The sequence below is a fragment of the Mobula birostris genome, chromosome 6, assembly GCF_030028105.1.
Source record: "Mobula birostris isolate sMobBir1 chromosome 6, sMobBir1.hap1, whole genome shotgun sequence".
In the NCBI taxonomy this organism is placed as follows: domain Eukaryota; kingdom Metazoa; phylum Chordata; class Chondrichthyes; order Myliobatiformes; family Myliobatidae; genus Mobula; species Mobula birostris.
In genome coordinates, this window is record NC_092375.1 from 64,611,532 (window position 1) to 64,627,564 (window position 16,033).

Genomic DNA, 16,033 nt, shown 5'->3' on the forward strand with positions numbered 1-16,033 from the left:
CTGCAGCCTTTTTTCTCCAAACATACCTTTGCTTATTGCAGCCAAAAATTCTACTTTAACTTCATCAATTCACAGGACTTCGTTTCCAAAATGCATCAGGCTTGTTCAGATGTTCCTTTAAGCCTTTTGAATAGAATTTTTTGGCCGCAAAAGAGCAGTGCATGCAAGACGACCCAAGAATCTCACAGAACTAGAAGCCTTTTGCAAGGAAGAATAGGCGAAAATCCCCCAAACAAGAATTGAAAGACTCATAGCTGGCTACAAAAAGTGCTTACAAGCTGTGATACTTGCCAAAGGGGGTGTTGCTAAGTACTGACCATGCAGGGTGCCCAAACTTTTGCTTCGGGCCCTTTTCCTTTTTTGTTATTTTGAAACTGTAAAAGATGGAAATAAACGTTTTCTTGCTTAAAGAATTAAAGAAATGTGTCATCTTTAACTTTATGCCTTTTGGAAATCAGTTCATCTTTTACTTGCTTAGCTATTCACAGTAACAGAAATTTTGACCAGGGGTGCCCAAACTTTTGCATGCCACTGTATATGAAGGGCCCAAAGCATTGTTGTGGGATGAATGGTAGGGATCCTCAATCTCTTTGACCCACTACAGTCAGGTCGGAGGTATAGGAGTATCAGAACTAGGACTACTGACTGGGTAACAGCTTCTCTTCCCCAGGCTGTGAGACTAACGAATACCCTGCCACCACAGAAGTCTCATCATCAGCAAGCTGTTTACTGTACACATTTACCTGTGCTGCACAATACTTGCAATTTGAAATATATTTTATTAACTTATTTGTGGTAATATTTTGTTTTAAGTGATGTTTTGTGGGTACGCTGGTCTGGGGGAACATTGTTTCACTTGGCTGTAAATGTGCAGTCAGATGACAATAAATTTGAACTTGTAAACTAAATGGTGTCAAATGAATAATCATGTAGCATTTTTATAGTATGTGCAGAAAATCGGGTGCATGTATAATTTAAATACATATTTCCCTCTTTTTTTGTTCTTCAGAATAATATGTGGCATTACCCAGTTTACAAATAGAAATCACATTGCATTTGCTGCTTTAGAAGCTGTTGCCTTTCAAACACGTGAGGTAAGCCGGAGTTTCATTCTATCAGTGCATCTCGGGTGCACTTTCATTTTACCTTACTGAATTGTTCTGGCACAGACAAAATAGAGAATTGGTGAGAGGTTCTCTGTAAATCCTGTCAAACCAATAATACTGCAAGTGCCAACAGCTATTCTATCTTTTGGTACTTTATTGAAGACCTTGAAGTGCAAGGAGACAAAATCCCTTGGTTTGCCTTTGTTATTCTGTGTGTAACCTCAAAAAAGAAACACTCAAATTTGTCAAATATGCTTGCTCATTTACAAATCAATGCTGACTCTATAATACTGTTATTTTTTAAGGTCCCCAAAAATGAGTTATTTGTAAAAAAAAACACTGAAAATGTAGCCAATTATAAGAAATGTTGAAAACTGCATGGAATCTAGAAAATTAGCTTAAAATATTTCAAGATCCCATTAGTTGCTGTTAGTGGTTGTGTGTGTGTGTGTGTGTGTGTGTGTGTGTGTGCGCGTATGTTTTCTTAAATCATCTCGTCAAGTGAAGTTCAGTGGAGCACAGAGCCCAAAGTGCCAAAGATACCTTGAAGGTAACATTGCATGTTGCTTTACAGTGTGAACTGCCTGTTGCTGATTATAAGCTGAAATGGGGGGGGGATTGAATTAACCAAAATGACACTGTGCAATCTTTGCACCGAACACCAAAAGTCCATGCTTGCACCTTTTAAGGATTTTTTTGTAATTGTACGTAGGTGGTAAACTTCAAGCCAGTAAATAAGGTGCGAGTCAATTAACAAACAAGACAAAATCTGCAGATGCTGGAAATCCAGGCAACACATACAAAATGCTGCCTGGCCTGCTGAGTTCCTCCATTTTGTTTGTGTTGCTAGGAAGTCCATTAATTCAACTTGCAATGCATCAACAAGATCAATTTGTCTTCTTAATGAAATGGTCTAGGACCTTTCTGATGATCAAGTTGCTAATACAGATATTGAAGTGTAATATCAATCATTTACCTTTCCAACCATGCTACCCCTCATCATGTGGTTACATTATCTAAAAGAGGTGCAACCAGTATCAGCATAGAAAAACTTCTGGGTAATTCTTGTGAATTCGAGCCAAACAACCAAAGTGCTCAAAGATCATAATCCTTCCAAAATCCTATCTGCCCATAACTTTTCTTTTGGTTTATGGTTTATAAGTAATTTCTTCCAAGTGAAAAGATATTGAGCTGTTGATCTTAATTCAGTGACCTTTATTTGCTTAACCTGTAGTGAGAATGGAAGTTTAAAACCATGCCAGAATTGCAAATAAACAAGAAAACTACACTCATTCCACACAAGTGTAGTTCATAAAACCAATACCTCTGTATCTTGTCCTTCATTTTGAACTATACTCAAAGTGAACCACTCTGCTGGGAATATAGTATTAGAAACATAGAAACATAGAAAATAGGTGCAGGAGTAGGCCATTCGGCCCTTCGAGCCTGCACCGCCATTCAGTATGATCATGGCTGATCATTAAACTCAGAACCCTGTACCTGCCTTCTCTCCATACCCCCGATCCCTTTAGCCACAAGAGCCACATCTAATTCTCCCTTAAATATAGCCAATGAACTGGCCTCAACTGTTTCCTGTGGCAGAGTTTCCAAGAGTAGAGTTGAACTCTCAAGGTGAATGTTTTTATTGAGTGGAATATTAAATTGTACACAAAATAGAAAAGAAGTTTGAAACTTGTCTGAAGTTGATAAACAAAAATATTGTGGAAAAAAATAAGTTAGAGGAGTAATTAAATGTTGCAGTTCAATAATTGTATGCTGCTTTCAGCTTCTTGAGGCCATGAACAAAGACACTGGGATCAAACAGACACATCTCAGAGTAGACGGAGGAATGACCAGCAACAAGATAATGATGCAACTTCAATCAGATATACTTGGTATACCAGTTGGTAAGGATGCAAAGTTGCACTCTTCCTTCTAATTCCTGCCAGGAAAGGGGACTTGCTTCCAGTCCCCAGTACTTTTTCTTGAATACTGAATATTTGGGGAAGACTGCTTTTTTTTTTTTTTAAATGAAGAATTGTTCATGACAGAAGTCATGAACATCTGTATTAAATATAGTTTTATAGAGTGAGTTTGGGCTGTTGTGAAATCGCAGATAAAAACAAAGTGCTGGAAAGACTGTAACATTGTGTAAAGAGAAACAGTTTACACTTTAATTTTGAAACTCTTTGTTGGATCTGGAAAAGTTCAGTTGAATGTCAGGGAATGTATACTGTATTCAACCTGAAACTCTTACTCTTCGCAGACATCCTCAAAACCAAAAACCCAATGAATGAATGACAGAAAAAGTTAGAATCCCAAAAGCCCCCCCATGCACAAGCAGCAGCAAAAGTATTAAACCCTCCCATCTCCCCCTCCCCCTACTTGCTCCAACAAAAGCATCAACCCTCCATCACCCACCACGCAAGCAATAGCAAAGCCCCCAAAGAGGTCATGATCTAGAATCCATCTAAAACCTCTATCCATCCCAACACTTCATCTCAGACAGGCGCTCTCTCTCCCTAGAGGAGAGAGATATCGTTCCTACAACGAGAGGGGAGACCAACAGCTCGCTGTTTTGATGTTACAATCTGCCACATCGCTTCTCCAAGTACCCTGACCCAAGAATCAACAGGCTCTCTCTCACCATCAAGAGAAGTGAGATTGGTTGAGTGCAGGGGCCTTCTTTCGAAGGCAGCTTACACTGTCTGCTGTCTCGACATTTCAGTCTCCAGTGACACTTCAGTTGGCAATGTCGGTGAGGAATCTGGTCATCCATGGGGCTGCACCCCAAAGGTGCATGTCTTCCAGGCTGCACCAGGAGATTTTGAAATGCCAGGCCAATCAGAGTCAGCCCATTGCCGATGAAGAACCATAGTTTGAGCTGCAGCTATAGATCATGGACTCTGACAGGGCTCCAGCCACCTTTGAAAGAAAAAGAAACATGAGAAGAGAAGAATAACATGTTTTGTGGATAAACCGGAAGAAGTCACCTGGGTCTACAAAAACCTCTGGAGCTATCTGAAAGGCTGAAATCTTGTGTTTCTTTTCACAAGTTCTGCCTGAACCTGCTGTATCTCTTGAATTTTCTGTTTCTATTTCATATTTTGAGCACTTGTCTATTTGGTTTGTATTAATAAAGTATGAAGTTCCTCAAAAGCTTTGAATAAATGGAGGTTGGTAGGATTTCTGTGGGAGCTCCCAATTTTTTGCTTGAAGATTGTTGGAAACTCATGAGGAAATCATGAGAATCATTGACAAAAAAGTGGTCAACTTTTTACAAGTTTAAAAAAATGTTTTATTACATTGGTGTCAAGCTGTTTTAATTTGGGAGTTGTTTAATAACGGTGGCACAATGCCTACACTTCTGCACCCATTGTTTTGGAATGTATGTAATTCTGAGTGTGGCATTGCGTTCCACTGTTCCATTGTATCAGAAGCATCCTCTATCTGATTAAATGTTCTAAAATCTACCAGGATCCAAGCTCTATCTATCGAATGTATGGTGTCCTGGAGTGAGTTCTCTTTTGCTTAATGATCAATGACAGGCCAAGAAGTTGTGTTGCAGCTTTATAAAACTCTAGTTAGGCCACATCTGGAGTATTGCATACAATTCTGGTCACTCCATTGTAAGAAGGATGTTGAGACTTTGGAGAGGGTGCAGAAGAGGACATGCTATAACGAGAGATTGGACAAACTTGAGTGGTTTTCTCTGGAGTGACAGAGGCTGAAGGGAGATCTGATAGAGGTTTATAAGATTATGACAAGCATAGATAGAGTAGACAATATCTTTTTCCAAGGGTTGAAATATCTAATACCAGAGGGCATGCATTTAAGGTGATAGAAGGGTGAATTCAAAGGTGACGTGAGAGGCAAGTTTTTTTTTAATACTAGAGTGGTGAGTGCCTGGAATGCATTGCCTGGGGTGGTGATAGAGGCAGAAACATTAGAGACATTTAGATCGATTCATGAATAAGGAAAATGGAAGGATCTGGGCATTGTCTAGGCAGAAGAAAATAGTTTAATTGGTTACTTTATTACTAATTTAATTGGTTCCGCACAAAATTGTGGCCAAAGGGCCTGTTCCTATGCTGTACTGTTCTGTGTTCTATAATACATACATGCAGCTCTACGTTTTCAGAACGTTTCTTTTGTTGCTCAGAATATGTAAACATTAGGCTTATTGAGCATGAGCAATAAGTGCCTTTGGTACATTATTTTCATTGTATGGCTATGTTCACTATTTAAAATCTACTGATGGAAAGGTCCATCACTTTTTAATTCTTTATGAATCATTATGGATTGTATTTTTTTAAAGCTTCTCCAACACACTCCTTCCATCCTTTGTTTTTCTCTCAATAAAATTAAAATTGTCCAAAATTGTGTTGATTGTGCCCTAACCTGCACCAAGTTCAACCTAATTTAAAAGTTACTAGCACTGAAATTATCATCTGGACTTGTTCCGTGGATCACACATAAAAGTTGCTGGTGAACGCAGCAGGCCAGGCAGCATCTATAGGAAGAGGTACAGTTGAAGTTTCAGGCCGAGACCCTTCGTCAGGACTCTTCTTGTTCCTATAGATGCTGCCTGGCCTGCTGTGTTCACCAGCAACTTTTATGTGTGTTGCTTGAAATTCCAGCATCTGCAGATTTCCTCATTGTTCCATGGATGGTTGGTTTGTGATAGAAGGAGGGATTGAGTAAACAAGGCTGGTATTCTCTGGAGTTTTGAAGAATATGAAGAGATATGTTGAGGCTGGCAGACTGTTACTTGTGTGGAACAGTTATGAACGAGGAAGCACATTTTCACAATCTTGGTTGGTATATACAACGAGAAATTTATTTTCAGAAGGTGATAGATACATTGTTTGCTAAATAAGCACTGCCTTCTTGAGACAGCACATGCACAAAAATCCCAAATCCCAACTGAGTGAGCAATTTGTGTGTTTTGCTTTCTGGCAGTAAAACCGAGTATGACACAAACAACTGCACTAGGAGCAGCCATGGTGGCTGGTGCTGCAGAAGGTATTGGAGTCTGGAATCTGCCAGAAGACAGTTCCTCATTCTCAGACTGGGAGAAATTTGAACCACAGGTAGAGATTGAAGGTAAGAAAACATTTGACTTAGAAATCTTTTCACAAGCCATCTGTTGCATTAGAAGATTTTTTTAGTTTAATAGAATGGTATAAATGTATTTCTAATTTTAATTTAACTGCAATGTTACAATCCACCTTGAACCTGATTTAAGATTTTCATTGCTTCCCTCATTACAAGAATGGATGACTTCAATGTTGATGTAAATGCTATCAACATTAGAGTAACAGAAAATTGGAATTTAAAAAAAATACTTTTTCTTTAGTCACGTTAAGTAGCGTAATGCCATCTTGCCTTTTAGCACATTCTTTATTCATTGAATTTCCATTGTCTTGAATCCCCAGCCAGTACTTGCTGTAAGGTGTATCCGTTTGTGAACTGGTCTGTGATGCAGTACAAGTAGTGTGAAATACTACCTGTTCCTCATTTATCGTATCGTGTTGTCAGAGGTAATACTTCAAAAAGTGAAATGCCTTTATGTATCACAGTGAAGTGCACTAATCCAGAATTGGTTGATAAGTATGAGAAAGTATCAGATGAGAGATTGAGTGATGCAGGATTATAGAGTGAATACTAGTGTGGAGTTGAGACAGATACAGATATACCTTGAAGAGCAGTAAGATCATTAGAGGCTGCACAAGGCACCATTTTCAGTTTAACAGTAGACCTGGGACAGGAGGAAGTTTGAATCCAAAAAGAGCAATGCCATAAAGGCATCTGAGCAAAAGAATGAGATCAAGCTTCCACACGTGACATGGCTAATTACTTAGTTTAAACCCATCATACCTACTGGGGCATCGACCGTCAACAACAGCTCATCGAAGTCCTCTGTCCTGAGCTAATCTGTTAAATTGTTGCCAGCTGTAGCCCATCTTTACGTCTTCTAGGAAAAGATCCTCCCTGTGTCAGGGATGAGATCTTTTGGATCTTCTTTGGTGTTTCCTTAGCTCTGATTTTTATGGGATGGGGTTGTTAACCCCGTGCCCAACTCCCCTCCTTTTGCAGCTGGGCTTGGAACCACCCATAGTGGAGTTACAAGGCTAATTGAATGCCATTAAAATGTGGAAGAATTTCTAGCGCACTTTATTTAATATATTTTTTAATCCGCAGAGAGCAACAAACGGTTTCGTCGCTGGAAGTTAGCTGTACAAAAGTCAATAGGCTGGGCAGAGCACAGTGACGATGATTTTGGTGAGTGTTGGGGTAAAGTCATAAAAAGAACCAGCCATAAACAGCACCAATTAAGATGAGAGAAATGAAAATTTAAAAGGCGAAGTAAGTGTATGAAAAAAGTTATCGTAAATGAAGTACAGAAGTAGATATAAATAGTAAATAGTGGGGTTTCAACATATAAATATTAAAATTGTAGTACACAGAGGAGTGAAGGGACTTGCACAAGGACACTAAGTGCACTGTATGAACAGGAGCATCTAAGAAAATAGGAATAGATCATTTATTTAGAAATGCAGTGCTGAACAAGGCCTTCCGCCCAACAATCTGCACTGCCCTACAACCTACCTATTTAACACTAGCCTAATCACAGGACAGTTTGCAATGATTGGTTAACCTGCTAACCGGTATGTCTTTGGAGGTAACCAGAGCACCTGGAGCAAACCCACGCAGTCATGGAAAACGTGCAGGCTCCTTGCAGATGGTGCCAGAATTGAAATCTGATCTCTGGAATGCCTGAGCTATAATCATGTCACTCTGACAGCTACGCTACCATGGTGCCCCAAGCCTTGTCCCCTCAATCCTGCTACGCCATTGAGTATGATCTTGGCTGATTTCCTTTTCTATGCCAATTTCTCAAGTCTTTAATCCTGGATCTTACAAAATGTATCCTCCTCTTCAGATACCTCCCAATGATCCCACTCCAGAACCCGCTGGGCAGGGATTTGCTAAGGCTCATGAGAAGTTGTTCTATTGTAACTCCATTTTAACTGACTGTCACCCTACCTTGAAAATACACCTGTTCATTGATATTCCAGCCCCCCCCCCCCGCCTGTCACTCCTGTGCAAATATCTTGACACCTAACCTACCATCCGCATAAGGATTACGTGCTTCAGTGAGATTGTCCCTCTTTCTTTTAAACTTGAAATTTTTTTAGCTGGTAGTGGAAAGTCAACACTATATATTTAGTTAACTGCATCTTGTAATTTACTTCAGATTATTTAATTCAATTACAATGGGTCTTAAATTTTATTTGCTGCTAATCTCCCAATCATTGTGGAACTGCATATGAGAAGGAAAATCATCTGTTCAAAAAACCAATAACGTGTAACATTGCAGATTGTTACCAGGTGGAAGGCCATTTTGCAGCTTTGTAGCTCGAGTGGACAACATTGACCACGGGCTTAGCAGGAATTGAGCAGTATGTTGTTGGATTTGACTGTTTAGTTGTTATTTTCTTTGCAGTTTAACAGTTGCTGTTTAGTACGCTTCCTAGTGTAGTCTAAACAGTATGCATATGCAGCTGTTTAGTGTCCCCTAGTGGCTACATTTGTATGACTCTGGAAAGCTCTGGAAACTTCTCTGGTGTTGCATTATTTGAATGGGGAGCTTCTGATTGACTGACTCTTACCTGCAAGTTTGAATGGAATTTTTCTTATTTACGTTGGGTAAGAGGTGACTGCATAGTGACACTATCTTTATGCTTCTATCTCCCTTCACGTAGTAGACTTCTATCGCTGACCATTTTCAACTCTATAATACTTAATAATAAAACAATTGTGAAGCAGCAAGTTCTGTGCCTCTTTCCTGACTTCCAAAAGAACGTTGATTTTAAAGCATCAGAATCCATCAATGTTTTGGTGAGGGAGGGGGGAAATAGTTATCATGCTTAATTTTGTTTTGATTTTGTACAGTGATTGAGATCGGGTATTCCAGAGAATAGATTTTGGTACGATTAATTATCAGTTTTTTGTAATATTTAAAGCCTGAACAATTTCGTATTTTGACTGCTCATTTTGTTAACTTTAACTTTATCATATTTGCTAATGCTGTGTGATGTTGGTGTATTTGTGACTGTCCAAGCTTGTTTTTCTTTGCTTTTGGGATCGAATGTTCATCAACCTGCACAACATTTATTGTCAATTACTAATCATCCTGGGAAACAAGTCACTCAACTTACTGCAGAACTGTCCACAAGCAGCGGAGAGACTTAAATGGCGAAATGGTTTGGTTGACAGCCTTGGATAATGGATATTTTTTGAAGATGTTTTGTAGCAAAACAGATGCACTCATATTCAGGGTTAATTTATTCTCATGATTGAATTTGTCCTTTTTATCTATGTTGTATTGCTCTGTAATGTTTCTGAGCAATGCCCTTTATCAATTCATCATGCTGAAAACAAAAGTAAGTCTTGAAGTGAGCCAGTCAGCCAATGGTCAATTTTCTAACTGGGTTCAGAGAATTCTTGGTTGTTCCCTGAGCAGGTGGGTGGAAGTTGTGTCACTGTGGCTTGAGCTAGTTAAACTCTAACTACAATCTGTGTTAGACCATAAGATATAGGAGCAAAATTAGGCTATTTGGCCCATCAAGTCTTCTTCACCATTTCATCGTGGCTGATCCAGTTTTCCTCTCAGCCCCAATCTCCTGCCTTCTCCCTGTATCCCTTCATGCATTAACAAATTAAGAATATTTCAACTTCTGCCTTAAATATATATAAAGGTGGCCTCCACAGCTGCCTTTGTAACGAATACCACATTCAGCACTCATGCTTCACAAATGAAATACAATGTTGGAATGTGTATGGTCATGCACTTTGGTGGAAGAAATAAACAGACAGACTATTACTTAGATGGGGAGAGAATTCAAAATGCAGAGATGCAAAGGGATTTGGGAGTCCTTGTGCAGGATACTCTAAAGGTTAACCTCCAGGTTGGGTCGGTGGTGAAGAAGGCAATTGCAATGTTGGCATTCATTTCTAGAGATCTTGAATATAAGAGCAAGGATGTGATGTTGAGGCTCTATAAGGCACTTGTGAGACCACATCTGGAGTATTGTGTGCAGTGTTGGGCTCCTTATTTTAGAAAGGATATACTGACATTGGAGAGGGTTCAGAGAAGATTCATGAGAATGATTCCAGGAGTGAAAGGGTTACTGTATGAGGAATGTCTGGTAGTTCTTGGGCTCAGGAGAATTGGGGCGGGGGGGTCTCATAGAAACATTTCGAATGTTGAAAGGCCTGTACAGATTAGATATGGCAGTTATTTCCCATGGTAGGGGAGTCTAGGGCAAGAGGACACAACTTCAGGATTAAAGACATCCATTTAGAACAGAGATGCAGAGAAATTACTTCAGTCAGAGGGTGGTAAATCTATGGAATTTGTTGCCACGAGTGGCTGTGGAGGCCAAGTCATTGCGTCCACTTAAGGCAGAGATAGATAGGTTCTCGATTCGCCAGGACATCCAAGGGTATGGGGAGAAGGCAGGGGAGTGTAGATGACTGGGCGAATTGGATCAGCCCATGACTGAATGGCAGAGCAGACTTGATGGGCCAAATAGGAGCAGAAGGAGGCTAAATCTTATGGTCTATCGCTAAAGAAACTCCTCCACATCTCTGTTCTAAAAGGATGCCCTTCTAATCTGAGGCTGTCCCCTCTGGTCCTACCAGCGGAAACATAGGAAACATCCTCTCCACATCCATTCTATCAAGGCCTTTCACGATTCGATAGGTTGCAATAAGGTCACTCCTAATTGTTCTGAATTCTAGTGAATACAGGCCCAGATACATCAATGCTCTTCACGACAAGCCATTCAATCCTCGAATCATTTTCATGAACCTCCTTTGAACAGTCTTTAGTGTCAGCAAATCCTTTATAAGATACGAGGGGCCCAAAATTCCTCCCAGTGATTCTAGTGAGACCTCAGTGCTTGACACTACATCCTTGCTTCTATATTCTATCCTCTTAAAATTAATGCTAACTTCATATTTGCCTTCCTCACCACAGTCTCAACCTGCAAATTAACCTTTAGGGAATCCCGCACAAGGTCCTTTTTGCAGCTCAGATTTTTGTATTTTCTCTCTTAGGAAAGTATACCCTTTTATTTCTTCTACCAAAGTGCATGATCATACACTTCCCAACATTGTAGTCTGTCTGCCACTACTTTGCCCATTCGCTGATCTGTCAGTGTTCTATACCCTACTTAAAACTACCTGCCCTACCTATATTCATATCGTCTGCAAACTTTGGAACGAAGCCATCAATTCCATCATCAAATTATTGACCTATAACGTAAAAAGAAACGCTCCCAACACAGACCCTATGGAACACCTCTAGTCATTAGCAGCTAACCAGAAAAAGCTCCCTTTATTACCACACTTTGCCTCCTGCCAATCAGCCACTGCTTTATCCATGCTAGAATCCTGCCTGTAATACCATGGGCTCGTAGCTGGTCAAACGGTCTCTTTTGTGGCATCTTGTCAAAGGCCTTCTGAAAATTCAAGTATACAACATCAAGGAATTCTTTGTCTACCCTGCTTGTTATTTCTTCAAAGAATTCCAACAGATTTGTCAGGCAAGATTTTCCCTTGAGGGAACAATGCTGACTACAACCTATTAGATCGGGTGCTTGTGCCTCCAAGTACCCCAAAATCACATCCTTGACAATCGGCTCCAACATCTTCCCAACCACCGAGGTCAGACTAACTGGCCTATATCATTTTCTTTCTTCTTTCCCTCTCCCTTTTTGAAGTGTGGAGTGACATTTGCAATTTTCTAGTCTTCTGGGGCCATTCCAAAATGTAGTGATTCTTGAAGGATCATTACTAATACTTCCACAATCTCTAAGCCACCTCTTTCAAAACAGGAATGTACATCATCTGATCCAGGTGACTTATCTACCTTCAGATCTTTCAGTTTCCCAAGAACCTTCTCCTTAATGGCAACTTCACACATGTCTGACTACTGACACTCTGGAACTTCGGCCATTTCCTTGTCCGCCAGTACTATCTGTTCAGCATCGTTTTCCAGCAGTCCAAAATCTACTGTTGTCTCTCTTTTATACTTTATGCATCTAGAAGCTTTTGGTATCCTCTTTAATATTATTGGCTAGCTTACCTTTTATATTTCATCTTTACCTTAATGACTTTTAATTGTCTTGTGTTGGTTTTTAAAAGCTTCCCAATCCTCTAACCTCCCACTGATTTTTGCTCTATTATATGCTCTCTTTGGTTTTCATGTTGGCTTTTGACTTCCCTTATTAGCCAGAGTTGTGCTATATTGCCTTTAGAATACTACTTTTTTGGGTTGTATATATATTGTGGCTTCTGAATTGCTTCCAGAAATTTCAGCCATTGCTGCTCTGCTATCATCCCTGCCAGTGTTTTCCAATCAATTCTGACCCTCTCATTCCTCTGTAATTTCCTTTACTCTGTGTAACACTGACAAATCTGACTTTAGCTTCTCCTCGTATTTCAGGGTGAATTCAATCTTATTATGATCACTTGCCCCTTAGGTTTCTTTTACCTTAAGCTCTCTAATCAATTCTGGCACAACACTCAATCCAGAATAACTGATCCCCTACAGGGCTCAACCACAAGCTGCTCTAAAAAGCCCTCTAATTGACATTCTAGAAACTTCCCCTCTTGGGATCCAGCACCAACCTGATTTTTCCAACCTACCTGCATATTGAAATAATCCATGACTATTGTAACATTGCTCTTTTGGCATACATTTTCTATCTCCTATTGTAATTTGTAGACTGTGTTCTTACTACTGTTTGGGGGCCTGTCTACCACTCCCATCAGGATCTTTTAATCCTTGTAGTTCCTTGGCTCTACCCACAATGATTCAACACCTTCCAACCCTATGCCACCTTTTTCTAACAATTTGATGTCATTTTTTACAAACCGAGCCATGCCAATCCCTCTGCCTAGCTGCCTGTCTTTTCAATACAGTGTGTATCCTAGGATGTTGAGCTCTCAGCTATAATCTTCTTTCATCAATGATTCAGTGATGCCTACATCATTCATACCAATCTTGTAACTGTGCTACAAGTTCATCTACCTTATTCTGGGTAATTCTCGCATACAGTCCTGTAATTGCTCTTCACAGTTTTGTCCGCCTTTGGCATTATAATTCATCCTGTTGACTAATTTTACCCTGTCACCAACTTATCCTCGCTAGGAGTCTCATACACTTTGCCTTTGTTTGTACTTCATCCTCAGCACTATTACTCCGGTTCCCAAACCCATGCCAGATTGGATTAATTCCTCCCGAACAACTCTAGCCAACTTGCCGGCAAGGATATTGGACTTCCTCGGGCTCCAGTGTAAGCCGTCCCTCTTGTACAGGTCGTACCTTCTCCCCAGAAGAGATCCCAATGATCCATAAATCTAAACCCCCGCCCCCTGTACCAGTTCCTCAGCCACACATTCACCTGCTCTGGAAGTCTTGTTTTCAGCTCTCTACCTAGCTCTCTAGAATCTCTCTTCAGGACCTACCTACCTTCTCTACCTATGTCATTGATGTCAATATGCACAAAGACTTCTGGCAACTCGCCTTCACCCTTGAGAATGCCATGGAGCCGATCCAAGACGTCCATGATCCTGGCACCAGGGAGGCAGGATACCATCCTGATGTTCTATTGCGTCCGCAGAATCTTGTCTCTGTTCCTCTGACTGTGGAATCTCCTATTAACACTGCAGTCCTCTTTACCTCAGTTGTTAAAATCATGGACTTCTTCGCAAGTCTGCACTAGAATAGTGTGGATTTACGCAAGTACTCGGTAAATTTTTAGTCAAAGTACATATTTGTCACCATATACAATCCTGGGATTCATTTTCTTGTGGGCATACTCAATAAATCCATAATATAATAATAACCATAACAGAATCAATGAGCAAAAGATGACAAACTATGCAAATACAAAAAGAAAAACGTAATAATAAATAAGCAAAAATAATGAGAACATGAGATGAAGATTCTTCGAAAGAGAGTCTGTAGGTTGTGAGAGCACTCAATGACGGGGATTCAGATGAGCTTGGAGTAAAAAAAAAAATATTTTGGATTCAAACTATGATTGGGCTCTTAATATCCGAGCAAGCTCTGCACTATAGTGCTGCTGGGACCTGAAGTGCCATGGCACTGTAGTGAAGAGCAGAATAGTTTCTCTATGTTTATCATTAATGATAAATGCCTCATTATTTTACTAAGAAAAGCAGATAATCTCAATCATAAATTGTTGTTCCTTGGAGCAGTTCCTACATTAAAATACCATAAAACTCTGATAATCTGAGAGTCTAGATAGAAATCCTGATGCTTTGACATTTAGTTAGGCACGCTGCTTTAAAGATTCCTTTTAACACACCAGCTCCTGAGTTCATAGAGCAGAGATCTGATTGTGTGCTCATTTTAGCAGACCGGGACTCTGATTCTCCTGTTCCCTTTTACACGCTGTCATTCTGTTTTCTGTACACCCTTGAAGCACATCTGTATTTGTTTAGCTATAGATATTAAGGGTATTATAATTGTATAAATGTTTTTTTTAAGTGCAGTTTGTGTGTTGGAATAACATGTAAGAGTGCAGGAAATCTACCAGCTTCACACATTATCTGCAAAGTGCTTTGTGATGTTTTAAGTTGATAATCAGTTCTATCTACCTGGTGGGAAGTACAAGCCCAGTTTGATCCAATGAAGATCTCCTTCAGATAAATGGTATATTTTGGAATTCATGCACAATAATGTTTATTTTCTCTCACACACAGTCACTTGGCATTTCTAAAAAGAAAGTAATGTAATTTCACAAAGTATTATCCTTTGCAGACAGCTGAAGGAAGTAATGTAAAAGATATCAAATGTCATATGTACTCTGATCTTTTTGTTCCAGATGGACAGGGAATACGGCCGTTCCTCAAAGCTTCCGCTGTGCCATTTTCCTCATGATTTGTTTGCCTTCCAATATTTGGACACAGCAAGTTATAATTAAAGCATGAATTGAAAGTGCCTTTTAGGTATTATCAAGATACAGAAATGAATGCTGGTACTTTAATTGCAGGATAAAGTATTGCTGTGTAATTATCAAATGACTATATGAAATTAAAGTTCAGGACTTGCAATTTTGCACTCTTAATCTGAGACTGTTTTTCACTGATTTGATGCTGAATTTAAACGGGTTAAATCCTAACATTGATCACTTGCACATCTTACTCAAGAGTCCTATTTTAACTTCATCATAGAACTAGAGCAACACTAGGGAGGAGGAAGAAATGAGAACTGCACGAATTTTGAAATATATCTTTGAAAATCTCCAGCTCTGTACATTTCATTTCACTTACAGTGCCTGTTCTACGTTTTACATGTACTGGCAGTAGGCAACTGAGTCTCCTCACTTAAGCTTCTCAGACTTTGACTGGTGGTCACCAGATCCAGGCATGTGAATGGTGCATGTTTTCGCTGATATAATTGAAAGCTATTTAAAGGAATGAATAGAATGTGGGTTGCTTCTAAACTGAGCTATGTATATGAAGTAGTTACTGTGACAAATATCCTATCTTAATGCTTGAAAATTGGAGCAAACAAATTTCTCAGAGGAAAATGTACTTCAAATTAAATAATTTTTAATGGAATGCTGGTTTCTTTGTGCATGTATTTTAAACTTGTACCAATGAACAACTGGGTATATCAGCCTCCTTGTTCTTGATTACAATGCTGCATTTGTATGTGTCGATGTTGATCTTCATTGTTCCTTGTCATACAACACACTGAACCATAACTGTACACAGCCATGTACAACAAATCACAAAATAAATTTGTTGCCTGATTGTTATATGATATACCAGTCACTACTTTGTCTTTTCAGCATTTAAATTTGTAGAGCTTCAGGCTG

At 39.6% G+C, this 16,033-nt stretch overlaps 1 protein-coding gene across 1 annotated transcript in view; it reads left to right on the forward strand.

Annotated features, from left to right (window-relative positions):
- The window catches only part of LOC140199072 (glycerol kinase), a 114,343-nt gene extending 98,570 nt beyond the window's left edge, over nucleotides 1-15,773 (forward strand). Inside the window, exons 15-19 of the mRNA XM_072260539.1 lie at nucleotides 1,010-1,094; nucleotides 2,893-3,013; nucleotides 6,069-6,212; nucleotides 7,311-7,391; nucleotides 15,035-15,773. Coding sequence (XP_072116640.1) covers nucleotides 1,010-1,094; nucleotides 2,893-3,013; nucleotides 6,069-6,212; nucleotides 7,311-7,391; nucleotides 15,035-15,090 — 487 coding nt within the window. The 3' untranslated portion in view covers nucleotides 15,091-15,773. The remainder of the gene's footprint in view (nucleotides 1-1,009; nucleotides 1,095-2,892; nucleotides 3,014-6,068; nucleotides 6,213-7,310; nucleotides 7,392-15,034) is intronic.
- Nucleotides 15,774-16,033: the final 260 nt, after the last annotated feature.